The sequence below is a fragment of the Rhinolophus ferrumequinum genome, chromosome 5 (genome assembly GCF_004115265.2).
Source record: "Rhinolophus ferrumequinum isolate MPI-CBG mRhiFer1 chromosome 5, mRhiFer1_v1.p, whole genome shotgun sequence".
NCBI lineage: Eukaryota > Metazoa > Chordata > Mammalia > Chiroptera > Rhinolophidae > Rhinolophus > Rhinolophus ferrumequinum.
Window position 1 is genome coordinate 57,565,390 of NC_046288.1, and position 27,371 is coordinate 57,592,760.

The 27,371-nt window shown below is 44.9% G+C and overlaps 1 protein-coding gene across 1 annotated transcript in view; it reads left to right on the top strand.

The window, feature by feature from the left end:
• Positions 1–27,136, top strand: part of HADH (hydroxyacyl-CoA dehydrogenase) — a 43,739-nt gene extending 16,603 nt beyond the window's left edge. The window contains exons 2-8 of the mRNA XM_033106689.1: positions 4,868–4,996; positions 8,341–8,498; positions 12,565–12,691; positions 15,808–15,897; positions 19,893–19,965; positions 25,816–25,932; positions 26,885–27,136. Coding sequence (XP_032962580.1) covers positions 4,868–4,996; positions 8,341–8,498; positions 12,565–12,691; positions 15,808–15,897; positions 19,893–19,965; positions 25,816–25,932; positions 26,885–27,003 — 813 coding nt within the window. The 3' untranslated portion in view covers positions 27,004–27,136. The remainder of the gene's footprint in view (positions 1–4,867; positions 4,997–8,340; positions 8,499–12,564; positions 12,692–15,807; positions 15,898–19,892; positions 19,966–25,815; positions 25,933–26,884) is intronic.
• The last annotated feature ends 235 nt before the right edge of the window (positions 27,137–27,371 follow it).

Genomic DNA, 27,371 nt, shown 5'->3' on the forward strand with positions numbered 1-27,371 from the left:
CAGTGAAGCACTGTGCAGCTAAGGGACGTTTCACAGTGTGATCTCTGACACTGGGAAAGAAAAAGGTGTTTGTCATCTTCCTCTCTGTTAGGTTTGGCCCTGCTCTCACCTCCTGTCTTCTGCTTGAGATGGGGAAACAAATGTTTTACACACTCCTTCACTTTAACATGATCTAACACACGTACTTTGCTCTTTTGAACATTGAATTTATAGTTGAATATAGGGGATCCTTGAATTTATAGTTGTTTTTTGGCCAGTGTCTACATATGTGTATTGTCAGACCCAGCATGAAGCCAGGTAGTGACTGAATGTCCCAGTGTCTCCTTGCGTCAGAGGCACGGGGACTTTGGATAGTAGTAAGTAGAAAGTCAGCATTTAGGCAGAAAATGCTTTTTGCCCATTGGTTTTCTTGGTTGAATTTTAGTATTTTTATAATGTGCACGTCTCTTGGTTTACATGAATATTTGAGGGGCTTCCTCTCTAGGTTTGGTTCTGCTTCCAGTTTTAAAAACAGTAATAATAAGGACTGCATCATGGCTTATCTGTAACCAAACAATGCACTGCGACTATCCCAGTCAAACGTGATTATAATAACTTATAAAGTGGCTTTCTAGAAAAAAGGTGTGCTGCCACATCCTCCCTTGCTTGTTCCACCCCCTTTAAGGTTAATACTTTATTCGTTGGGAAGCTGGCCCATTTTGGGTGCACTCTTTTTGTACTTCTTGTTCTCAGCCTTCTGAGATCTGCAGCCTGATAGGATGGCGGTTTTTATTTTATTTGACACCCCACGTATAGAACCTTGTATTATTTTCTAAGTGAGATTATAAAGTCCCTAAGTAAAAGGACACTGCCCTCTCTTTTTTTTTTTTTTGTCTCTGTTCCCTTCAGCTTTGGCTTCAGCTGGTGCGAAATGTACCTGATCCCCCTCTCCCCCAACACCTTGAGGAGCAAAAAAACGTCTGAGCGATGCCTGCTGGAGGTGAAGGGCAGAGGAAAGTGGGACCTAGTCAGCTAGGAATCAGGAATTACGTCTGACCTAGTCACAGGATGATGTAGGTCAGAGGTTAGAAGGAACAAAGTGACAATCACTTGTGTCATTCCAGGGGACTATCAGACACAGGAGCCAAAACAAGAGTGGAAGGCCCCCAGGCCGGGACCCCTGCTTGCCCGGCCTTGCAGGACATGTGGCCCTTCAGCGGCCACCACCCCTCCCCCAGCTGTTGCCCCTCAGCTGGGCCGTCTCAGAGCAGCTCCATGTCATCACCAGCGCCATCTGGAACTTGAGATTCATTTTCTTAGTGAGTCAGGGTTCCCCACAACACCCGCCTGCCCTCACCAGGTTTGGTGATTTACTAGAAAGGCTCACAGGACCCAGCCTGCCCTCTGCATCTGTGGGGTGGACATCCGCAGATTCAAACACCGGAGATCAAAAATCTTTAGGAAAAAAATTTCAGAAAGCCAATCCCTAAATAATACAGTCTAACAACTATTGACATAGCATTTACATTATTAGGTATTATAAGTAATCTAGAGAAGACGTAAAATATATGGGAGGATGTGCATAGGTTCTGTGCAAACGGTACATCGTTTTATATACGGGACTTGAACCTCTGGATTTTAGTATCTGAGACGGGTCCTGGAACCAGTCTCCCCATGGAGACTAGATACCAAGGAATGACTGTAGTTGTCCTCATAGCTGTAATTTGTTATAGCAAAAGGATACAACGCAAAATCAGCAAAGGGGAAAGGTGCATGGGGCAAAGTCTGGAGGAGACCAGGCGTGAGCTTCCAGAATGCTTTTCCAGTGGAGTCACACAGGACACCCTTATTAATCCTCCAGCAACAAATTGTGACAGCACATGTGAAATGTTGTCTACCAGGGGTGCTCATTGGAGTCCCAGAGCCCAGGGTTTTTATTGGGGCTGGTCACATCGGCACCCTGTGCCTGGGAAGCACCAAATTCCTGACTCCCAGAAGGAAAGCAGGTGTTCAGTGTGAACCTCATGGCACACAGGCCACGTGCAGCGAGCCATCTTGTCAGGAAATGGCAGGACCTCTCCCTAGATAGGAGGTTCCAGATGCCAGCCAAAGGCCTATCTAAAGTTAACAGCCTCACGCCTGCTGTGTTGTCTTCTCTGCACAGTTTCTAGAGTTGCTCTTACATTTTTACTCTGAATTTATTGAATTGGAGGTTCACATTTGTGTCAAGTTCAGCTTTGTGTTGGCTGGATGGGCCTTGGTCTGTCGTTAGTTAGGGAGATCCCTGGGCTGGACCCATGGCTGTTTTGCTTTCTGGACACGGTTTTCCTTTCACAGACTGCCTGCCTGCCTGCAGCCTGGGTGGCTGCCCACAGGGCAAGTTCACTGCCTGCCTCTGTCCTTTCATCAAGGTGACTCAGTCCTCCTCCACCCCACTGCCCTCGGGATTATCAGCCTGTCTGGTCCTGGCAGTCCTTCCTTGTGTGTGTTCCCAGGTGGGCTTGGGGGCATTGGCGGGCTGTTCCGCCTCTGGGCCCCAGAGGCAAAGACTTGCTGCCCCTCTGAGCAGCTTTCTGGGGAGAAGCAGGGAGGCGGTTGTACTTAACTTCCACTTAAAGCCTGTCTTACTATTTTTATAAGTATTCTTCAGAAATCTGCCTTTGGGATTTAAACCTCTTTGCCTTTGAGTTTTGCTCTTCTGTTTCTTTTTCTGTTTGGTTTTCTGCTCTGAGTTTTAGTTGCCTGGTTTCAGAAATTTCACATCATGATAGTGGTTTAGAACTGCAGTTGGCCCTTGAACAACGTGGGGGTTAGGGACGTTGACACCAGCACAAGTAAAAATCCACGTATGACTTTTGACTCCCCGCAAAGTTTAATTGCCTTCTGTTGACTGGAAGCCTTACCGATAGCATAAACAGTCAAGTAACACGTATGCTGTATGTTACACGGGGTCTGACAGTTAAGTTCGCGAACTTGTTTTCAACGATATTGCTAACCTTTTTTGCTGTCAGAGGGATTATTCATTATGAATTTCTACCAACTGAACAGTTAACCAAGTTTACTATTTGGAAGTGCTGAAAGGGCTGCATGAAAAAGTTAGATGACCCGAACTTTTCACCAACAATTCATGACTCTTGCATCACGACAGTGCACCAGCTCACAGGGTACTGCCTGTGAAGAAGTTTTTAGCCAGTAAACAAATAACTATTGGAACACCCTCCCTACTCACCTGATCTGGCCCCCAATGTCTTCTTTTTTTGGAGGGGAACAGTGTGTTTTTCCAGGGCCCATCAGCTCCAAGTCATTGTCCTCCAATCTAGTTGTGGAGGGTGTAGCTCAGCTCCAAGTCCAGTTGCCGTTTTCAATCTTTAGTTGTAGGGGGCGCAGCCCACCATCCCATGTGGGAATTGAACCGGCAACCTTGTTGAGAGCTCGTGCTCTAACCAACTGAGCCATCCGGCCGCCCCCGGTGACTTCTTTCTTTACCCAAAGATAAAGGAAATATTGAAAGGAAGACATTTTGATGACATTCAGGACATCAAGGGCAATATGATGACAGCTGTGATGGCCATTCCAGAAAAAGAGTTCCAAAACTCTTTTGAAGGGTGGACTAGGCACTGGCATTGGTGCATAGCTTCCAAGGGGAGTACTTCGGAGGTGACCATAGTGATATTCAGCAATGAGGTGTGTAAGCACTTTTTCTAGGATGAGTTCGCGAACTTAATTATCCGACCGCATATGTATTATATACTGTGATCTTACAGTCAAAAGCTAGAGAAAAGAAAGTTATTAAGAAAATCTTAAGAGAAAATCCATATGCAGTTGTTTATTGAAAAAATCCACGTATAAATAGACCCGCACAGTTTAACTTGTGTTGTTCAAGGGTCAGCTGTGCTTTTTACTGTCGTCTCCAGGCAGGTTCATTCTAGCTGACCTGCCCGTCTCCTGTTCCCCCTTTGAGCCCCAGAAGCTGTAAAGCAGTGGGCTTCTCAGATCCAGAGGGTGCTTCTCAGTGTCTGGCTTTTTGCATCATTTATGTTTGCATTATGGCAGGAACTGATTGACTTACAACACCTGCCTGTAATGTGACCAGATGATCTATTTTTAGCCACACCACCTATTCCACAGTCCTGGCCAAAGCTCTATGGGGAAACTGTGATGCCTGTAGGGATTGACTTGTCACTGATTGTGGCTAAACTAAATTGATCACCTTCAAACTTGTGGCAGCTTCGCTAAACATGCCCTCAGGAGTCAGCTAGGGTGGGCGTGGGGAAGGGAAGAAAATTGCTCTGCTAAGTTGTCTGATCACCAAAGGCTTACTTTCATGGGAGTCTTGTCACTAAATAACCCTTGGGGACTATAGTCTTTTTGCACCATTATTAGAGTGTAAAGTCTTACCTCTTGGTGATTTAAGGCCTACAGAAAAGCAGAGCCACGCCGGGACTGCACTGGACGCTGCAGTTCTGAGAAGAAGGAGATGGCGGGTGCGGTGAGGACACTCTGTGAACAGGCTGTGGGGCACTTGGGATGTGGCTGAGGAACTGGGCTTTTCATTTTACTTAATTTCATTGAATTTCAGTAGCCAGATGTGCCTAGTGGCTCTCAAGGTGGACAGCGCAGTACAGGAAGCAGTTATAAGGTGGCCTTGAGAATCTTGGTTCAGACCCCAGGTTTTGAGAATTGGTCATCATCCATGTGAAGGGTTTAGAACGGTGCGTGGCAAGAGCTGTGTTTTTAGCAAAAACTGCGCGTTTCGTTGATGTTGGCTTACTATGTTTACTCAGTACTTTGAATAGAATGGCGATAGAGTTTGTGTAGGATATGAAATTTTACTTTTTTTAACTTTTATGTTTTCTTTCTTAAAAAAGCTATTCTTTTTTCGCTTTAGGTCGCTGCCGCAACTGGCCACACAGTCGTGTTGGTGGACCAGACAGAGGACATCCTGACAAAATCCAAAAAGGGAATTGAGGAAAGCCTCAGGAAAGTAGCCAAGAAGAAGTTTGCAGAAAACCCCAAGGTAATTTCTTGTTATCGATGTCCTCTGACCTGTCCCCTGGCCACTTCATATTGGGGGTGGAGGGGCTGGGGGGGGGGCGGCTGGCCTTTGCTTGCTTTTTTGATTTATGTAAAACTCATTTCCGAACTGTAGACCAATATCATAACATAATCACTAAACATACAGGGGGCTAGTTAGAAAACATAAGAAGTAAATCATCATCTTGTCGGGTAGGATTTGGGGTTGAAGAGAAAGTTCCTGCAGGTAGTGAACTCATTCTGTCTGCTAAGAGTTTGGGATTGAATGACACCTATTTTGTCAGAAGGATAGAAGGGGGAGAAACAGGAAGATACTTTTTGTACTTGCAAGTACCAGAGAGAATGATATAATAAACATCGTATTTAGATAGAAACTTTTGATTGCTTAGGTAATATCTTATGCCTATTATTGATGTACTTGCCAGAGGAAAATAAAGCATGAATCATTATTTATTTTGCAACAGCAGACGAGGTACAAGAACTTGAGGAACTCCTATAAGGTTGGGAACTCTGGTTTAATGATTCTTTTTCGTTGAACCTTCGCAAATAATAAGAAGTACTGCAAAAGTCACCCCAATGAATTTTCGTTTACCTGTGTCACTTTGTTAAAGTTGCTTAAGATTGAGTTCTGTGGGGCTTGAATGGAATTTCTCTCCATATACAGGCAGCGAAGAGTGCAAATGGGGTTTTTGTTTTTCATCTGAGGTAGCCAGAGAGGTGTGTGTGGTTACTTTAAATTTTTTGTTGTTGTGGTAAAATATATATGACATAAAATTTGCCATTTTCACAATTTTTAAGTGTAAAACTCGGTGACGTTAATTACAGTCGCACTGTTGTGCAACCATCACCACTGTTTCCAAATCTTTTTCGTCTTTCCAAACCAAAATGTACCCATTAAGCAATAACACCCCAGTTCTTTCTCCCCCGTCCCTGTTAACCTCTAATCTTTCTGTTTCTCTTAATTTGCCTATTCTAGGGACCTTATTGTCGCATCCCGCACGGGGAGGGTTGTGGGGAGGGAGGAGGGCGGCGCAGGGCTAAGAAAAGACAGTAGCCAAGTACATTATAGTACACGCAGGGCCCAGGGGCTGCAGCCTCAAGGACTGGCCCCGAATCGGGCCAACGCGTAGTTTTTACTGGTACACTTCTAAAGAGGTAAAAGATTGTGAAGCTCAAGATCTGTGTGTTATGTAGCCTGCTGGCTGTGTTTCCGAAAGTTCCCATTGTGTTCCAGCTTGTACTTTGCCTTCACACACACGCACATCTCCAAGGAATCCATTGAAGGGGTGGGACCGATATAATTCCATCAGGTCTCAGTTTGCTGAGACTTCCCCTCAAAGGAGCTTTTCCAATATCTCTCCCTTGGGCCTCAGTTTGCTGAGGGCACTCCCTTGTGAAATCCTGGGAAGAGCATGGGGGAACAAACGGTTTAGCAGCTGTAAGGCAACACCTTATATAAGTGAAATCATGTAATATATGTCCTTTTTTGACTGATTTATTTCATTTGGTATAATTCTTCAATGTCCATGAATTTCATTCCTTTTTATGACTGAATAATATTCCATTGTATGCATACACTACATTTTGTTATGCATTCATCTGTCAGTGGACACTTGGGTTGTTTTTCCCCTTTTGGCTATTGTGACTAATGCTGCAGTGAACGTTAGTATACTATCTGTTCAAGTCCCTCTTTCAGTTATATACCTGTAAGTGGAATTGCTGGGTCATACGAGAATCCTATGTTTAATTTTTTTGAGGAACCACCAAACTGTTTTCTGCAGTGGCTGCACCATTTTACATTCCCACCAGCAATGTATGGAGGTTCCAGTTTCTCTGCATCCTGGCCAACACTTGTTATTTTCCTTTTTTTTTTCTTTTCATAATAGCCATCATAGGAGATATGAAAGTGGTATCTCGTGGTTTTGGTTTCCATTTTTTAAATATCTAGTCACTTTTTAAAAATCATTGGGACAGGGATGGAGATTGTTTTCAGAGTGATTCTGAACCCGATAACCTGCGTTTTTCACTTGTTTACTGTGCTGACCTGTGTGCAGAGACTTGGCCCCAGCCCGAGTGTGAATAGATGCCCCTGTGCCCAAGGGGCTCAGCTCCTGAGGACTCACTGCTCGGGAGTCTGCTCTCCTGACGTGTCTCACCTCTGCCCGGGACACACTCTGAGGAGGGACGTGTCCGTGTCAGCTTTGCGTGGTTGGCAATACTGTGTCTGCCTGGCTCTGCTGACCAGTACGGCGGCACTAGCTCAGAGTGGCTGTTGAACACTTGAAATGTGACTCGTCCAAATCGAGTTATGCTGAAAGTGTAAAATAGGCATTAGAGTTCAAAGACTCAGTAGAAAAAAATATATAAAACATCTAGATTTTTAAAATATTGACTACATTTTGAAACAATAATATATTAGATATATTGGGTTCAATAAAATTTTACCTGTTTCCTTTCACTTTTTAAAATGCAACCAATAGACATTTTGAAATCACCAGTCATCTCACATTTTCTTTCTGTTGACCAACTCTGATAGTTGTCTGTCCCGTGATGACTTGGGACGCCTTTGCTGATTCGGACCACTGTGATGCCCCAGGGGCACATTACCTCTTGAAATCAAATGGCCGTTGATAGAGGCACCGTCTGTTTGTGCCCTAACTGAGGTCTGTTTGTAGAGCCCTGGAGTCACAAATGAGGAAAAGACGGGACTGCAAGCTCTGAGCAGAGGCTGTATCTGTTTTTGAAACACCAGTTGCTGGCATGTGATGGGCAATCACTGTTTGATGAATGACTAAATTTGGCTTTCTCGCCCTCTCTGTTCCCCTTACTCAGCTCTTCCCTACCTCCTGTGAGAGGGGACTAGTCAGCACCACCTCCCAGACTAATGGGTGGTGCTGACCTAAGCTTTCACCCTTTTCCGGAAGGACAATTTCAGGCTTCATAGAACAGAACATGGCACATGGCAGTCTGTCACCCTGGGAACAGGTACAGGAGGCCAGTGCAGGTTCTGTGAACAGACCATGTAGTAACCAGAGCAGAGCTAAGAGCTTGGAAGATTACAACCTGTACACGGCAGTGATACTTGACCCACAGTTGGGATTGTTCACAGGCCAATTTTTGCCCCAGTTTCTAAAGTACATGTAGATGCCATTGTCCCTAAGCAGAAACGGGGGAGGAAGGGTTATTTCTCAGAATTTCAGGGTACATTCAAGTTGTGTCTCAGGTGCGCAGGGCCGTTCTCACCCCCCTTTTCCCTTCTGCCTTAGCAGTAAATCACACGCCATTTTCTGGTGAGCTCAGTGACAATTCTTCCTTCCACTGCCATAGGCTGGCGAGGAATTTGTGGAGAAAACCCTGAGCAGCGTATCGATCAGCACAGACGCGGCATCTGTAGTCCACAGCACGGACCTGGTGGTGGAGGCCATCGTGGAGAACCTGAAGGTGAAGAACGAGCTCTTCAAGAGGCTGGACAAGTTTGCCGCTGAGTACGTAGCCCCTGAGTTCTTGTTGGGCCTGAGGGCTCCCTCCCCACCTCAGGCTTTGTTCCCAAGAAGGCGTCTTCTGACACTAAGCCCACTTCTCCTTCCATAGCCCACAGCTATTTCCCTTGTTCTCTGTCCTCCTACTCCCAGTTTGCTTCTGGAGGCTTAGGCTGCCCTGATCTATCTGACCCTAGGCCTCAAACGAGGGTGGAATTTCTGATAGTAAACAGGGGGTCCATCCAGGGCCAGGCCTCTGTCTCTTGCAGCGTCTGGGTCACAGGTCCTCCCAGGCCGGAGGATGGAGGAGGATTAAACATGTCCTTCAGTGTCTGCTGAGGAAACTCAGAGCAGCTTCATGTGTCCCTCTTATTTGGGTGGAACAAACAGAATGGTGTACGTGAAGGGGATGCCTCTGTCTACACAAAGTTCTCCAGGACTCTCCTGTTTAGAGCTTTATCTGGGTTAAATCGGAACAGTTTGGGAGCATTAAAGGAGCATTGAGTTCCTACCAGGCTTCCTGGCAAAGGGCGGGAAAGGAGACAGCCCCACGTAGGTCAGGCGTACAGGTGCCCAGGCTCAGGACTCTGTGCAGTATCAGCTTGTGCGCACGTGCTGCTTGAGTTCTCGGAATCGTCACCCTCTGTCATGCTTGACTGTTGGCTTTTGGCAGTTGTGACACCTGACTGATTGATTCATTCATGCTCTCCTGTGTCTTCCTTGGCTGCATTTCACCTTTCTTGGTTGGAACTGAAAGTCAGAATAAGATTATATGAAAAAAATAATTCTTAGGTAGCCACCAGGGAGCAGTGGCTCAAGAGACCGTTGAATACCAGCCCGCTGGAATGGCGACTCTCAGAGCCCTGTGGCCTGGTGTCTGGAGAGGCCCTGCCCCGTACAAAGAGAAGAGACCTGTCTTTCTGTCACCTGGCCCGCATGCTCATCCTTTGTACACTGGTATTTAGGGGCTGCAGAAACAGCTGACAGAGACCCGAGACTCGCCTGGTAGGGGTGTTGGTTCCCAAGGCAGCGGGGAGCCCTCTAAGATAACCAGGAAAGGGAGTGTAGTCAAGCAGTTTGGCCTTAATGAAATGTTGGTCATTCCCTAGTGACAGTACAGGTCTGAGTGCCCTCTGTGTTAGCATTGAGTCAGGGAGCCTGGGGCCAGCCCTCGCCACTTCCCTCTGATCGTGGACCATCATGAAGCCTTTCTGGCCCTCAGTTTTATCACCTGTCATTTGAGTTGAGGGGTAAGAGGTAAATAATTTCCCTCACCATCCTAGTTCTTACTCTCTAAGACTCATTTCCCTAGTGATCTGTAAAATAGGGGGAGTGGTACCATTTGCATGCCACAGATGTGACTTTGCTTCTGGCCATCAGCCATCCTTCTCTGCACTCTTGTTTTCCTTTTAAGCAGCTTGACTGAGATAATTTTACTGCTGTTTTACAGTTAGATCCCATAACGGGAGATCAAATATGGTTCAGTGATAACATTCTGGGTGGAAGCCCTAATGAAACAATTGCATCCTGGAAAAGGACATGACTTTCCTAGCTGCAGTGTAAGAAGTGCAGCTGTAAAGCTTGGCTAAGGCCCCATCAGCCGAGCCGAGTCCTGCGTCTCCTGTGTGACAAGCGTGGACTCTCTGATCCACCGCAGTTCCCACCACCCCCTCTTGTCTTCACCACACTAAGGCCTAGGAGCTTTGCTAATGATCATTATGCTTGTGCTGTAGATTTTCTTTACTACATTTAAGAGAAAAGTAGTTTTTTGGTACTTGAGTGTCAGAAAGGGAAAGACAAAAGATGGTCCAAGAAGAAAGTCAGCTGTTTCAGAGAAAATGTGAGGGTGCACTTTTTGTGGAAGATAAGACAACCCTGTATATTTAATATGTCAACACATTGTGTTTGTGTTGAAAGAAGGCATGTGAGACACTGAGGAGCAGAGCCAGCCCCACTGATTGGGAGAGGGGCGTACAGGTCCCTTGGGAGGAGACATTTTTCCCCTTCGGATAAAATGTGTCCTGGGAGTGCCCTAGATTGGGGACACTTGGGACTGGGCTCTGTTGTAACTGCATCCTTTCATGAAATGTGCTCTCCAGCCAGTACACCTCATTTCTCACAGATGGGTTGCCCTTCAAAAGTCCTATAAAAAAGTACCGCGTGACCAGTGTACCATATTTTTACAGTGTGCCGTGTATAATGAGCACTTTTTTTGCCCAAATTTGTGAGGGAAAAATAAGGATGCGCATTATACATGGATAGTACTAATTCTGTATCTATTAATATATAAATGTTTTTAATTCTTTTATTTATGCTTATGAGTTAAAAGTGTAACTCCAAAAATCAATAACAATATCCATATGCAAAACAGTACCCTGGAATGTGATAATCCGTTTTGTTGAACTTACCACGAACTTGCAAAGACGAAGAGTTCTTGGCCTTCTGTGATGCATAAATATTGTAAATTTGTTACTGGTTCCTAACATTTATTGTACCTCGTATCTGTACTTGTGTTTTATAATTATTTGTTACATAACATTTCTTGTACCATAATATGTTAAAGAAAATAAATACTAAAATTCCTTTATAATACAAAAAACAAGCACCTAAATGTAAACAAATAAAAATTTGAATTGAAAAATTAAAACAAAAGATTTTTCTCTCTGAAAATTTGGGCCAACAATGTGGGTCCACATTATACCCAGGAGCGCATTATATGCGGCAAAATATGATAACAGCCCCTCCCCACGCTGCCTCGGGTGGCAGTGGCCTTGCAGCTGTGATTCAGAGTGTGAGGGTTTTAAACAGCACTGTCAGCCACACGTTGTTATTGCAGACGATCTTTCCTCATTACCTCCTGGAATGGACAGTAGTTTATGTTATTTCCTTCATTGACCAAAAAGCAAGAAGCTTTGAAAACTAGAGTTTTTAAACTTTAAAACTGTCGTTTTATTTAAAAGTAGAAAATCCTCTCTGCCTGGCTTTTACATTGGCTAACTTGGAAGTTGTTTGGGAAAGGTAGGTGTTACAGTGCCTTGAAAGTGAAGGTTGTGAAGACGGAAGGGTCTTCCGGGAGGCTCTTGGCAGGCCACCTGGCCGCCCCGGCTTCTCCTTTCACCTCACTCTTCTCTCCTCTTCCAGATGATTTGTTTGTTCTCCATTCCCCTCCTCCTTTCCTCACACTTCCCCATGATTTCAGGCAGATTACAGTATTGGTTTTTGATAAGCACGAACCCCCAAATCTGGTCAGTAAGGGACCCACCGCTTCCCTTCCTGTACTGTTACCAGACCTTTGTGGCTCTCTAAGGAGCATTAGGCCATTTTGTGTGTACTCATCCACAAGGTGTCGCTATAGGAAAGCCTAGAAGTCTTGCCTGTCTTTTTAAAGATTTGCTTGTCACACTTTTGGCACCGCATCTTATTGTGGTCTTTAAAAATTAAATTTGGTTTAAGTCAGTATGGATTTTTAAAATTAGTAATATTTTATATGCACAGAAGAAAGTGGTACTGCTTTTTAGGAGCAGAATACCTTCAACTACATTTATCATGTGTATACATATATCCTTCCTTCCCCAGGTCTACCTGTGTAACCTTAAAACTGCTTTTGGACCATGGTGGCTCTCTTCTGTTTTCATTTTAATTCCCATTCAGCGGAGAAGTAAAGCTTTTCACTTGAGGGGAAAAGATCGTAGTTCATGTTTATTATCTGATGTTTCTAGTTGAGGATTTCATTACAGCTTTTTGTTTGAGTGTCTGTGATACATCCTAATTAATACAAGTAGATAGGAAAAAGTTTGCTCTCTAAAATTAAGGAAAGATTGGCAAAGATTAAATACCCCCTTGGAACAGGTAATTTTTCAATTACTTAATATAAAATTTTGAAAGTAAAAGAGCCAGGTCACTTGATTTCAGCCTGTTTTTTTGCAGCGTGTTTTCTCTGCCTTCCTCCACGGGTCAGGATAGCAGAGCTGGGCAGAAAGCGGTTGCCTTGTGCATTGTACCCGAGAGTAGTCCTGTTTACAAAGAATGAGTCCTGACTCATTCCGCGACTCCACCGTCTTTCTCTCCACAGACACACAGTCTTTGCCAGCAACACTTCCTCTTTGCAGATCACGAACATAGCCAATGCCACCACCAGACAGGACCGATTCGCCGGGCTCCATTTCTTCAACCCAGTGCCCTTGATGAAGCTCGTGGAGGTCAGTGGGTACCTGCTTGTGTGTGTCTGCTCGCTCTGCCAGCTCAGTCTTGCTTATCTGAGCCGAATCTGCCCTGCCACTGCGGATTGCACTGGATGGATTGTAATGTGGGCTGCGGGGCTGTTATCCTTGTGCTGTGTTTCTCTGGCCATAGTCTGTCCTCTCAGAGCCAAAGGAAGAAAGAACACCTAGTACCTCAGGAGGCCCCTGTGCTTTGTTTCTTCGCAGCCATGTGTTCTCACCCATGATGTCCAGGAAAGCTGTTAACTTTGTGGAATGCCATTGTTTGTCCCATAGTTGATGGGCAGTGCAGAGAGAAGGCAGCACCCAAGACCACTGGCATGATGAGACCCAGAGGGGAGAGTGACACTTGTCCAGATTGTTTCGTGGAGGTCAGTTTGCTCCAGGCTGTAAATGGAATTCTTACTAGACAGCCTGGTTCTACACTGTACCACCCCATCCACCCCAATGGTTCCAGAGGTCCATTCGGCCCCACGTACAGGGCCTCAGTGTCGTCCTCAGTTGGGGCACATCTCCTGGTTGTGATCAGAGCTATTCATGCCGCTGCTGATAGCCTTTGAACCTCCTGACCACAAACCTGCAGGTGAGGGTGATGGCAGGGAGCTGCCCCAGCCTTTCTGTTCGAGCTGCTTCTGCTTGCTTGGAGACTTGGGACGAGGGAGATGGAGTCACAATAGACAGTCTGCGCCCGAACTGTGGCAGCTTGCCTTTTACAGGGGACTAATTACAGGGTCTGAAGAGCAGCCACCATTAAAGTAGCATTTGCTGTGAGGTTGAGGAGTTATTGCCGTGCGAAGTGTGGGGGACGTGGAGTGGGCAGACCTCTGGAGCCCGCAGGCTCCCTGGGAGAGTCTCAGGATCTTTCTCTTCCAGGCTCCCTCCGCTCCTTCATCCTCTCACCCTCCCCACCCAGCACGAGCAGTAGCTTCTAGGTTAAAGATGACTGTGTTTTCCTATAGTTTTTTGTCAAGTGACAACTCTGATCTATCTTGCAATAGGAATGTTTCTGTTCTACTAACACTGCTCCTCAGCTTCTTCCAATTTACCCCATTCCCTAAGGCTGTTTTGAAGAAATTGAGGAATGAAAGGGAAGGGTACGGGAATAGAAAAAAACACATTTATCCTCTTTTATGCAGAAAAGAGCAAAGAAGAGGAATGGAATTTTCAACATTTCAGTACTTAGGGATTAATTACTTTCTTTAGTTACTGTATCATGTACATATGTGTTTTGGAGATAAAAACACATTTTATAGATTTACTTCAAACTCGAATGTTGTTTTCGACTGTATTTATCTGATAATGTCCGTCTGTGTCTTTGGAAATGTAGCACGTTGGTTGTTAACAGCTAATGCTTAGCAAATGTAATATTTTCTAGAAAATGTTTTCTAAGTGCTCTTCTGTATTCAGTTATTCTTTAACTTTAGCTCCGCATATGTGTCTGAATGGCTCTTCTCTCTCTCTCTCTCTCTCTCTCTCTCTCTCTCTATATATATATATATATATATGTATGTATATAATTTTCAGATTCTGTGTTGGGACTATAAGCAGAATATCTGTAGCATGTTGTTATTCATTGAATGAATGAATATGCAGTCCTCCTGTTAAAGACCTTTGCCACTGACTGCTTTAAACCAACACATTATTTTGAAAACTCCGTAACTGGTAACTTTGCCCCAGCTCCATCTGTACAGTCCTGATGGAGACTTGTGACACCTCCTCTGAACAGCTCTCGGGCTGCTGTTTGATTGGTGATGCCTGCAGAGCAGTGTCTGGCCCGTTTCTTCCCTGCCTTCATGCCCGTCTTCACGGTGCTTCTTTCCGTTTCCACTCATTTAATTCCCTTAGTGTCATCACACACCACCACACCCCAAGCTGTGATCACATTAAAACACGAATGATAACAATTCTCTTCATTTATATCGCACCTTACATCTTGCACTAGTTCATTAAGCCATACAGGGCTCTTACAGCAGGGAGGACGTGTCAAGTATCATCCCATTGCACAGGACAGAGGTAAGGCACAGAGGACTCGTTTGGCTTGCCGGAGCTCATAGGAAGGGCCTGATGTAGAAGCCTGTTTGCTTTGACTCTCGTTGAAGTTCCTTAACTGGCATTTACATTATACATGTATTTTTTTTAAGTTTAAGTTCACCTGGATGTCTCTCCATTTGCCAAAATCTAATTCCTGACAGGTGAATTCTCTAAACATTTCCTGAGGGCTGATGCCAGGTGTGGTGCCATCTCCTGGCGATCCCAGTGGGCTGCTGTATGCATGGTAGCGGCCGTGTCCTCGCATGGCACCTCACAGGAGGGCGCCTTCCCGAGGTGCCTGGCAGGCAGCAAGCCCCAGCCATGGGCCCCTGTTTGCTGGAAATGAAAGCCTTCATCTTTGACAAGCTTGTTCTGAAACAGGGGGAGCCTTTGGGCTCTGGGGCGTCTGTGTGCAAGAGGGTGGAGTAATGGGGAGACGCTCGTCTCAGAGGCCAAGAGACCTGTGACTTGGCCAAATCACTCAATTTTCTGGGGCTCCTTCTCCCCCTCTACACTGCACATAAGTCTTTCAGGGTAACATCATACTCTGGTAGACGTCTGGTTTCCTCCCTGATGTAAATAACAACAGCAAGTAAAACACCAGCAAAACCTAGCACTTCCTGAGCACTTCTTACTGGAGAGGGCTGTACTTCAGGCCTTACCTGCTCATCTAATCGCATTCTCACCTCAACTCCTTGAGATAGGCAGAGTGATTTCAGTGTTATTTCAGTTTCACAAAACATGCCCAGAGTCACAGGGCCAGGGAGTGGTGCAGTTGGGATTTGAGCCCAGGTCTGTCTCAGTGACAAAGCCTGTAAAACTTTTCTATACATACATTCATATTTATATTTTAAGCCTTGATTTTGCACAGCCTATAGTACTCCACTGTCTTAAAGTGGACATTTTGGTAAACATTTTGTTTCTGGCTTCAGATCCTTCTATTCTGACACAAAAACTGTTTTTGCTGCCTGTGTGGACGCTTTTGATCCATGTTCCTTGAACTGTTCTTTGTGAAATTATTTGCCGACTCTTGGTCATAATCGATGTCTGCTTTGCATTTCCAGGTCATTAAAACACCAATGACCAGCCAGAAGACGTTTGAATCTCTGATAGACTTCAGCAAAACCCTTGGAAAGCATCCTGTTTCTTGCAAGGTAGAGCATGGGTAGCTTGGGAAGGGAGTGCTTTTCCTCAGAACCTGACTTACTCCAGGTAGCATTGTTCTGTAGCAGCACAATGCAGGAGATGGAGCACTTGTACTGCAGGCTGTCGCGGGCTGCGAAGAGCCAGCCCTGCCTCCTGCCTGGTTTGCCAGTAGGGAAGCCAGGCTCCTCGGCCACGCCCAGGGCCATAGCAGATAGTCTGAGATCCAGCGGGGTCCGTGGCTGGGGCAGCTTCCCTCTGGGTCTGGGCTGCTTCTGGTCTGTCGATGAGCACCTGTGTTTCCATAAACAGATTTTGTTTCCCCATCAGCGTCGGCCTCTGCCGGGCCCTAGGGAGCCAGAAGCACCCAGTGTGTCAGGCACAGCCTGGTGGACACACACCCCCAACACAACACCCGGCCTTCACTTTTGTAAGAGCATTCCACATGGGGAGGAAGATAAGGAGCCAGGGGAGCTCACCCACCCAGGGGAGCTTAGCGACGCTGTTTCTCAGTGGGATGTTGCGGTGTGGTTTTGTTCTGTGTTGTTTTCAGTGGAGAGTGTGCCTTGGCCTTTTCCCCTGTCTTAGGGTACCCAGTTATTAGATGTAAAACCACCCCGTTGCTCTCACCTGCTTTGTTTTCATTACCTTCAGTCTCTCAGGGACCACATTTCTGCATGGTTTGGCAGTTTTTCTAAAGGGGCAGAGGGTCACAAAGTGACATAGAGATTTTTATAAATACGTCACCTACTTTTTTTACCATAATCTTTTATATCATTGTGACTCTTTTCATAGCATACTTTTGCTTTCTGAAAGACTCTCTAATTTGAATCCACAGTATTGTATAAATCCATAAAGACTCATGTTGTTCATGAATCATCTGAATAAGTCGTCTGTCAATGTGGACCCCAGTAGCCAAAGAAAGCAGACTAATATAGTCCCCCAACCCCAGGGGTGTAGGGTTATTAGGGAGTCTCCCTTTTTAACACTCATTTTTTGTTTGTCTAGTTTTGTGGTTTTTAAATCATCTTAATTTTTAAAGTTACATTAGTAACCAGATGTTACGATTGCGTTTTCTTCCCAGTTTATGCTGTGTTAGTGGCAGATAGTAGGAGTATGTTAGAAAGAACATCAGTACGTAGCAAATCAAAGGCTACATACGGAAGTGCAGGGACGAACCAGTGATTATCTTCAGCAGCATAATCATTCTTTCATCTAGAATAAGTACCTGTTCTTCCATCAGGGTGGCCACTGCAGATGAAGGGATGGGAACTCTTTGGTTTCATAAAATTACCCTTGTTACATCATCCAGAACACTCACTCTAGATGAGACCTCCAGGCCTCCTGGGAGTCTTTTTGGGTCAGTTATTCAAGCTGTTGGTGAGGCATCAAGATAATACAAGGCAATAGGGATCTGCACACTTTACTGTAAAGAGCCAGCAGTGAATATTTTAGGGCACATGGTCTCTGCTGCAGCTTCTCAATCCTGCTGTGGTAGCGGGAATACATGCAGAGATGAGTGTGGCTGTGTGCCAATAAAACTTTATTTATAACATCAGGCTGGGGGCTGGATTTGGCCTGCAGGATTATAGTTTACCAACCCCTGACATAGAACAATGGCATTAATGTGCCTGGGATGTGTCTGTCTTCATAGTGAGACTTCACAGGGAGAGCATAATGTAAAAAGTTAAGGCCATGGACACGAGCCAGCCTGACTAAATTCAAATCCTGGCTCTGGCACTTATTAGCTGTGTAACCTTGAGCAAATTACTTAACCTCTCTGTGCCTCAGTATCCTCTACCTAACATAGAGGTACTAATAGTACTTGTCTTACAGGGCTATGAGGAATAAATGAATCAATATTTTTAAAGTACTTACAATAATACCAGACACATAGTAAGTACAGTAAATATATTTAATAGATATATACCAACAATGTAAGGTGCGCAATTACATAAAATTAAATTGCTTTATTCAAGGATGATGTCTCTTTACATTCCACCAATATTATGAGTGTCTGTCTCTGCATCCTCAATAGCAGTGAATATTTTAATGGGGAAAAACAGCCTTTCCCAATAATCTTATTGGCAAAATGCTATTTTGTTCTAATGAATATTTCTTTAATTAGTAGTGTGTTTAAATATTGTGTGAGTTTTAGTATTCCTTCCTTGTTGAGCTCTATGAGCTTTTTATGCAGACAGTATTAACGCTATATTAACGCACTATTAACCCTATACAGAGGGTGCCAAAAAAATGTACACACATTTTAAGAAAGGAAAAAAACTGTATTAAAATTGTAATAATATATACTGATATGGTGTGCTTCGTGGACTCAGTTACCCTATCCTGAGTCTCTGCAGTAAACTTTTTGAAGTTGAAAAACATTTTTGTGGGCGGCCGGGTGGCTCAGTTGATTAGAGTACAAGCTCTGAAAAACAGGGTTGCCACTTCGATTCCCACAAAAGCCAGTGAGCTGCGCCCTCCACAACTAGACTGAAGGACAACGACTTGGAGCTGATGGGCCCTGGAGAAACACACTGTTCCCCAATATTCCCCAATTAAATTTATAAAAAAGAAAAGCATTTTTGCCCTGGTTATAAAATCAACATCGTTTCACTAATACAATCTTGGTTAAACTGATCAAGCTCTTTTCTGCATCTCTATTTTCCTAGGAGAGAGGGTAGGGGGTAGTTTCACAGGAGGTACGAGTCCTGCGGCTTTGTTGCCCAGTGTATCCCACATGCAGTCGAGTGCAGGGGCTGGTCACCTTTAATTTAGTGTTTATGGAGTGCCTGGTATGTGCTGGAAATGGAACCCAAGGCCAGGGTGAGGGTTTCTGCCTGCAGGAAGATCACAGCCTTTTTTTAAAAGAGGAGGCACCATTTACTTAATGCAAATCAGCGTCACATAAATATTACCCTGGCCAGCCCCACAAGGCCCCAGAAGAGATCAGTAGGTGAATCCACATCCCCCACTAGGCCTCCAGGACTGATGGGGAAGCGTTTCAGTGTGGACGGTAAGGATGGAAGGAGTCTTCCAGGGTGGTGCGTCCTGGGTAGCAGGCGTGAAAGGCCAGCAGCAGATCTCTGAGGGCATCTGCTCGATTGTCCCAGCACCTCTCCCCAGCTCACCCATTCTGCACTGTGTGCTAAAGTGGGAGAAAATCTTGAGCGGCCCTGGAATGGCTCTGAGGAGCCCGGAATTAGTGCTCCAGTGAGAGTTGTTCAAGATGGAGTGTTCTAGATTCCTGAAAGAGATGAGGGAAAGGAGAGGAATCAAGGGGCTACTACCGTGTTTCCCCAAAAATAAGACCTAGCTGGACAGTCAGCTCTAAGACGTCTTTAGAAGCAAAAATTAATATAAGACCCAGTCTTATTGTAAAATTAGGCTGGGTCTAATATATAATATGATATGATACGATATATGATACCTGGTATAATATAACATAACATAAAACATAACACAACATACCGGGTCTTAAATTAATTTTTGCTCCAAAAGCATTAGAGCTGATTGTCTGGCTAGGTCTGATTTTCTGGGAAACACAGTATTTGAGTGTAAGGCAATATGCAGAGCATTTTATTTGTTTTCTGATTTATCTTCACAACTTGTCAGGTAGAAATGATTACTCCCATTTCACAGATGAAACAGTTTCAGGATGACGCAGAGCCAGAGAGTATTGAATTTGAGCCCAGATCTAGCTGCCCCCAAAGCTGTGCTCTTTCTACTGACCTCCCTGCCACGATCTGCTTTTATTTCAGGATCCATGCAGTAGGGGCATCTGGGTTTGTTTGTTTGTTTGTTTGTTTGTTTGTAAGTGCTAAAGTTGTTGGATAAATTGTCATGCAAGGTGGAAGTAAGGCTATACTTTAAAACAAGTTTTGAAAATGTGTAGCTTAATAAATGTTGGTAATATAATCGAGAGTGAGGTTGATCTGGTGACTTCACAAAAGAATAAAGTTCAATGAAAATCACTTGTCTTTTATTTTTCTCTCTCCTAAAACAGGACACACCTGGGTTTATTGTAAACCGCCTGCTGGTGCCATACCTCATGGAAGCAGTCCGGCTGTACGAACGAGGTAGCTGTCTTGAGCCAGGCGGGAGCAGTCCTCACGCAGGGTCTGCAGCAACAGTGGGCTGTGCAGAGCACGAGGGAGCTTCCGGTCTCTAGGTTTTCTAGCCAAGTGAACCAGCCCCTGGCTCTGGGACCCTCCACTGCATTCCCAGCCAGAGCAACTGCTCGGCCAGTCCGGATTTATATCCTGGATCTCTGCTGTGGGTTAAATGATTTATTGCTTAAAATAATAATACTAATAATGTAAAAATCTCTGGGCTAGGTAACCTTCAACGTTCCTTAAGGTTCTAAAATTGTGACTCTGTGATAGGTAATGGAAATGAGAAGGCTGAAATGTGCTGAGGACCATTTCTGGCAGCCTTGTCCGGCCTTCCCGATGACGCCGTGACCCATGTTTGTTTGTTTTGTTAACGTTAAGAGAATGGTCTAAAATGACTCCGCAGTCAGTACTTGTTAATAGAAATATAAGACTTGGGACCTGGTCCAGGTTATAGAATGTCGTGTATCCTCCTGCCTGCTTTCCCCACCACATTTCTGGAAAGGTAACAATCGTGTCTGCTTCAAAGGCAAATAGGCCTTAATAGGACTGGATAAAAAGCAAGTGTAATTGTTTTCAATTACTTCGCAAATGCTTGCTCCTGAGAATGCCATTTTTAAAACAAAACGTTTATACCAGCTCTTCCAGAGAGATGAAAGCACATTTGCTTCCTCAAAATCTGCTTTAAATATTAAAACTTTTCTCTGTGTTTCATGGAAGCATTTGCCTCACTTTTGCTCTGAGATCAAACCAACACTTCTGTGTTTATCTATCAACAAATATGCCTAATTACACCTCAAAGAAAGCGGGAAGCGTTTTCTCCTGCCTTGAAAGGCAGGGTTGATTTTTTTTTTTATGTAATGTGGTAGGATATAGCATGTGGGTGATCCACCTCTCCGTGGTGTTTTTCTTGCAGGAACCTACTGTCACTTTGATATATTTTCAAATGTATTTTTACATTATTAGTATCTGATTGTAAGGTGAAAGCCATTTTCTTGTCTTCTGTCCCCTCCCACCAGCAGTGGTCCCTTTCTAAATAGATGGATTGATTCCCTTTGACCCTCACCATCACTGGTCATTTGTGAGGTGACAGTGGAAGGGGTGTCTGACCCCACAGGGGAGGTGCTCTCAGCGCCTTGTCGTTGCTGTCCCGTTGCCTCTTTCCCCACAGACTTCTCGGGGCCTGTGGGCCATAGCACATGCTTCGGACGACCTGGGTGTCTTGTCTGGGGCAGGTGCCTTCTCCCAGCAAGCCACACTATGGTCTGGACTCCTTGTGTCACACCTTAGGCTTCTTCGCACGTTCCTCCTACCACCCCAAGGTTCTGCCCTCCTTCACCAACACAGAGCGGTGCTTAGATGCACACCTGTCATCCCGTCTTCCTTTGCCTGCACTTGAGCCGCTGGCTGTCCTGCATCCACTCTGCTTTAAAACCTGAAGCCATTTTGGACCATCCCTCTCTTTCCTGCCACTTCTGTTCATTTGTCACTTTTGATTCCTCTCTGTCACACCAGCCACCCCTGTGCTAGTCAGCCTGCCTCAGTGAGGCTCCTTCAGGCAGCAAAGGAATTCACGTTACCTCATGTCTTTTCCAAACTGCCCTTTTGTCCTGGAAGGAGAGGAGACAGTGTATGCTATATCTGCCCCCACACAGTTGGGGGAGCCCCAGGTCCAGCAGCAGAGTTGTTCGGTGAAGTAGTCTGACTGTTTAGCCTAGCCTTTTCAGAACTCATTTAAAAACTCTGTACAACGCTGTCTTGGTCAGCCCACTCTCTTAGCTGCTACAACAAAAAGCACCGCAGACTGGGTGGCTTCTGTAACAGAAGTTTACGTCTCCCAGTTCTGGAGGCTGGACGTCCAAGATCAGGCTCAGCACGGTGAGTTCTGGTGAGGGTCCTCTTCCAGTTGCTAACTGCCGTCTTCTCGTGTCCTCACGTGGCGGAGAGCAGAGAGGAAACAAGCTCTATCGTGATTCTTAGAAGGCCTCTCATCCCCTTCATGGGGGCTCCACCCTCCTGACCTCGTCTAATCCTACTCACCTCCCAAAGGCCCCACCTCCTCATACCATTGCATTGGGGAGTAGGGTTCCAACATAGGCATTTGGACACAAACATTCAGTCCACAGCAAACACTGTTGATACACCTGCGGTGTGAGGTCTCTGTGCAGACAGGCTGGCAGGATGCTGCTTGGAGTAGAGGCTCGTCAGGACAATGTATGGGGCACTGGAGCACAGTCTTCTCCGTGACTGTCCACTCAGGCCTCTTGGGCAGCTGAACGGCTTGCAGACCACAGGCTGCCACCGGAGCTTCTCGACAACTCACCACCCCTCGCCTCTGCCGTCTCATGCTCTGCGCCTCGTGCTTCTGCGGTGGGCTTTCTTTCCCAGCATCCGTCAGCTTCTGTCCTCACTGTCGCTCTCATTCATTCCCACTCTAATTAAGGTGTGATTGGTGTGCTTGGTCATCCCTGTGGGTCAGAGCTCGCTCTCCTGATCTTTGAACAATCTGGTGTCCAGGAGCAGACAGCTGCCCCCATCAGACGCTACTCTTGACAGGTTAGCTCTGGTAAGGTGATGGGGCCACATGGTTAGCTCTTCTAAGGTGACACCCTGGGAGTGCCATGAGCCTGTCCCCAGTCACTGTGTGACATCCTTCTCACACTGTCACTCCCCTGCTGGAGACATATTCAGTGGTTCTGTCGCCACCTACCAAATACAGTGCCCTTGCCAGAGGACTTTCTTTTTCCTCCCCCTCTGTCCCCTCACGTTTCTCACCAGGCCCCTCTGGAGTGTCCCCAGAGCTGCAGTCTAGGTTGTCATAGCTCTCTTTACACTTTGGCTCTCCCTTGGGGCAGTTGCCAGTCTCTTTCCTGTGGCATGCCAGGTGCCTTTCTTCTCCTCCTGTACTCTCTTCTCCGGTAGTATCCGGGTCCTCATCTTCATACCCCTCACAGTGCCTATGTAGGGCAGGCATTGAAGTTGCTGTTGCAAAATAAAGGAATCTTGGCTGCTGTGACCTTGGTTGTTAATGCCAGGAATCGTTGGCAGGTGGTGCTGATGAGCCAGCAGAAGAAACATGGGGCGGGTCCCAGGTTCCCAGACTTCAGAGGATCTGGGAGTTCACTGAGGAAACTCTTCCTTGTCTAGAGTTAAGGGCTCTCAACTGGGGAGCAGGGACCCATGAACCTCCTAAGGTGTGTACTGTGTTTCCCCGAAAATAAGACCTAGCCGGACAGTCAGCTCTAATGCGTCTTTTGGAGCAAAAATTAATATAAGATCTGGTATATTACGTTATATTATATTATATTATATTATATTATATTATATTATATTATATTATATTATATTATATTATATTATTATATTAATTATATAAGGCCCAGTCTTACAGTAAAATAAGACCAGATCTTATATTAATTTTTGCTCCAAAAGACACAGTAGAGCTGATTGGCTACGTCTTATTTTCGGGGAAACACGGTATATACGTTTCTTTGAAAGGGTGTCAGATTCTCAGTGAAGTGTTTTGACTAAAGAAGGTTAAGAATTATTGGTCTAATACACGATACACTTAACTCCCACTTGACACACCAATCTGTGTGTATGTGTTTTATTTTTCTCTTCTTTTTGCCTCTTTGGCTCTGTATTACTCAGTTGTGCTGACTTTGTAAAACTGTTTACGTTTTTTTTTGATATGCTGTGTTTTCATATATTTGAAATAAAATAGTCAAGTGAGTCTCTGAATCTGGAATTATAGTCTTGCCTCTAGGGTTCATTGCCTGTCCTTGAATATAGCTTTGATTAAATGGCTTTAGAACCATTATGCTATGAGATTTCTGTCCCCAGGGAGCCTAAATTCTAATGAGGGAGACAGCTCACAGTAAATGAACCAATAGATAACGTGTTAGGTTGTGACCAGTAATCTCCGAGAAAGATAGTCAAGAGGATGGCAGGGGTCCTGACGGACAGTTGCTAGTTTATATGCATGGAGGGGGCGGGGCTGCTTTGATGAGGTGACACAAGAGCAGAGGCCTACAGATGTCTGACGACATTGGGCGCCAGGCACAGTGAGCAGCGCGTGCTGAGCCAGAGGCGTGTGCTAGGCTGTCATTCCAGTATTCCAGGTCTGACACCACAGAAGCCTTGGGGTTTAATGAAATCTTTTGAGCAGATTCCACTTATCAGCTGCCATGTTCTTTCTTATTTCTGCCTTTGCACATGCTGTTTGCTCTGCTTGAAATACCCTTCCCTGCCCACTCTTCCCTCTGGATTCTCTTCAGGATGGTCAGGACTGGGGGTGGGTGGTGGTTTTGGTGAAGTGGCAGTGTGAGTAAGCCTCTCCATCTTTGCCCACCCAGCACTGTGCAAATGTTCATGAAAACAAGACAAGCACTTGTTATAATGAAATGTTTGGTTTATACATGTGGGTCGTCCCATTATACCATGAGTACTCAGTGCTTGTCTTGTTTTTCTTGGTCTCATTCTAAGTCTCTGGGGCCTGGTGCATAGCAGATAAAAATACAGGTTGAATGAATGAATGAGGCCACCTGAGAAGGCTAATGGATATGATCATTTTTGCTCTCCTTGCTTTCTTTGGCCTGAAACTCAAATCATGATTCTCAGGATCCTCTGGCTGACCAATTAGTGGAGTACCAATAATGTAACCCGTAAGAAATAATTGGTTGGTATTTTAATCGCCTTGAACTGCCTTGAAAACCTTTGACATTACTTTGGTATTTAATATGCTTTTTAAAAACATAGTCTTTATGGATGTTTAAGTAGTTTCTCATGCCTAAAAATCTGAAATATTTAGGTATGAAATGCTCTTTGAGTATGTTAACATTTTTTTCTTTCATTTAGTTTTATTATAATTGGCCATTTCTTTATGCTTTGGAACAAAATTGGGGACAGCTGCTTGTTACAGATTTATCTTGTTTCTGATTTTGGAGAAAGGCAACTGATCGTTCTCCTAAACACCTCTTAGGCCCAAGGACAGTATGTTAAGGATAAAATTCCAAGGAAGAAGCATATTGGCCCTTGTCTTACTTAGTCTATTCAACACGTTTCCAAACTTGCACGACAATTCTAAATCGGGTTTGGGCTTTTCTTTGAACGTTATCTTGACTAAAGGTTTTTTTATGTGAATGTGATTCTCGAGGAATACTCATTACGTGTAAAACCAAGAAAGCTGGAAAGGAAAAATATATATATAAGATATACAAAAACAAACTTAAACTTTTTAAAAAAATAAATTTTATTGGGGAATATTGGGGGACTGTGTGTTTCTCCAGGGCCCATCAGCTCCAAGCAGTTGTCTTTCAATCTAGTTGTGGAGGGCGCAGCTCACTGGCCCATGCGGGAATTGAACTGGTAACCTTGTTGTTGAGAGCTCACACTCTAACCAACTGAACCATCCGGCCACCCCTTAAACTTACTTTTTTTAAAAAAGTCCTTTTATCAGTTAAAAATCTGCTCCAGCTTTAAATGATATTTTAGTAAATTATTCCAGAGTTGGAAAATCCCAACCCACTAGAAAGTAATGAATGTTTCCCAGCCACTGGGGCCTTCTCTCTCCACTATAACAAGGTAGCAATACTCTAGAATTCACCTCACACAATAGCTTGGTGGAATAGCTTTGAAAATCTTGTGTCCTATTTGGCAGGTACTTCAGAGACAAAATCTTACCCAAAGCTTGGAATCCTGACTCCGGATGTTTTTTGAATGTGCAAATATGTAAAACTAGTAATTTTAGAACTAATGGCAGGACAAGGAGAATTGTGGGAAAGGCGGTGGTGACTCAGGGCTGCCCTTTTTCCTTAGGTGACGCATCCAAGGAAGACATCGACGTAGCTATGAAATTGGGAGCTGGATACCCGATGGGCCCATTTGAGCTTCTCGATTACGTTGGGCTGGATACTACGAAGTTCATCATGGACGGTAGGAATTGGAATTCTGTTGTCTTTAATCAAGTTAAGGTAGTCTGTCTCAACTACGAATTACAATGCCTACTTAAAACAGAAATTATAAGGGGTCTTAGTAGACCTTCCAAAGCCCTGACCCTACCAGCTTAAGGATTCAAGTTAATAGATGGTAGGAGAAGGAAAAACGGGACTGCCTAGTGTGTTCTCACAGGGTAACTTTTTCTTTTTTTTCTTCTTTTTTTTAAGTTTTCATTTTGAAATAATTGTAGATTGACGGGCAGTTTCAAATATAAAACAGGTCCCATTTACCCCTTTTTCCAGTATCGCCCACTGGTTCCATCTTACGTAACTACAGTACAATATGAAAACCAGGAAATGGACGTTGATACATTGTGTCATCCTCTCACATACTCTGATTTGTGTAACCTCCACTGCAGTCAACAGTCAACACAGCCATTTAAAAAAATGTGCCCATTTTACTGTAGTGGCTTTGAAGACGGTAGAAGTAATTATTAGTATTAGACTACTGAAGTTGAGTGTAGCTCGTAGTACCGCATTTCACAAAGAATACTTATGTATTTGGGAGGAACAAGGAGGGTTCTACTTGAAGCATGAACTTTGGGATTTCAAGTTGATGCAGAATACCAGTGGCAACAAATTCAGATTGTTGATGTGTTCTGAACAATGTTCTATGTCAATAAGGGTTCAGCTGCAGATGAACCAGTGATTTCAGGAAGGCTTTGGATAAACAGGAGGGATGTGGGGATGGGGGGAGCACCCCTGCTTTAGGGCCCCTGGGGCTGCACCAGCTCAGCCTTCCTCTGCCTCTGCTGTGTTGGCCCGAGGAGCACCCACAGCAGGAGTAGGGACCATCTTCCCACGCTCTGCTCCAGACTTGCCCTGGGAATGCCAAGATACAAAAATGAACCCAGCGCTTCATCCTAAGCCCTCTTCTCTCCTCTCAATAGGGTGGCATGAACTGGATGCACAGAATCCCTTGTTTCAGCCCAGCGCATCCATGAATAAGCTGGTGGCAGAGAAGAAGCTTGGCAAGAAGACTGGGGAAGGATTTTACAAATACAAATGATGCGTAGCTTCTCTGGCTCTGGGAAGAAACCTGTAAGCTCCTACCAGCAGCTGCCCAAGTGCCCGCAGGAATGCTCTTGGGTCAGACGTTCCCTCACACAGCACAGTCTGTTCCATGTGCGTTTTGATTGTAATCTATCTGAAGTAATTATTTACACATAGCAGAGTCCTTCTTTGAGAACTGATTCCCTTTTTTAGTCTGTTCAGTTCTGCCTATTTTCTAAAAAGCTTTATACCCTTGGTGCCTTGGAGCAAACATGTCTTTTGAATCTTGTCATTTTCGTAAAGCATTGCCTGAATTCATTCACTTGTAGAAGGGAAGGCACTTTCTCCGAGAGCGGGCTGGGTTCATCACTGCCACGCGGGAGG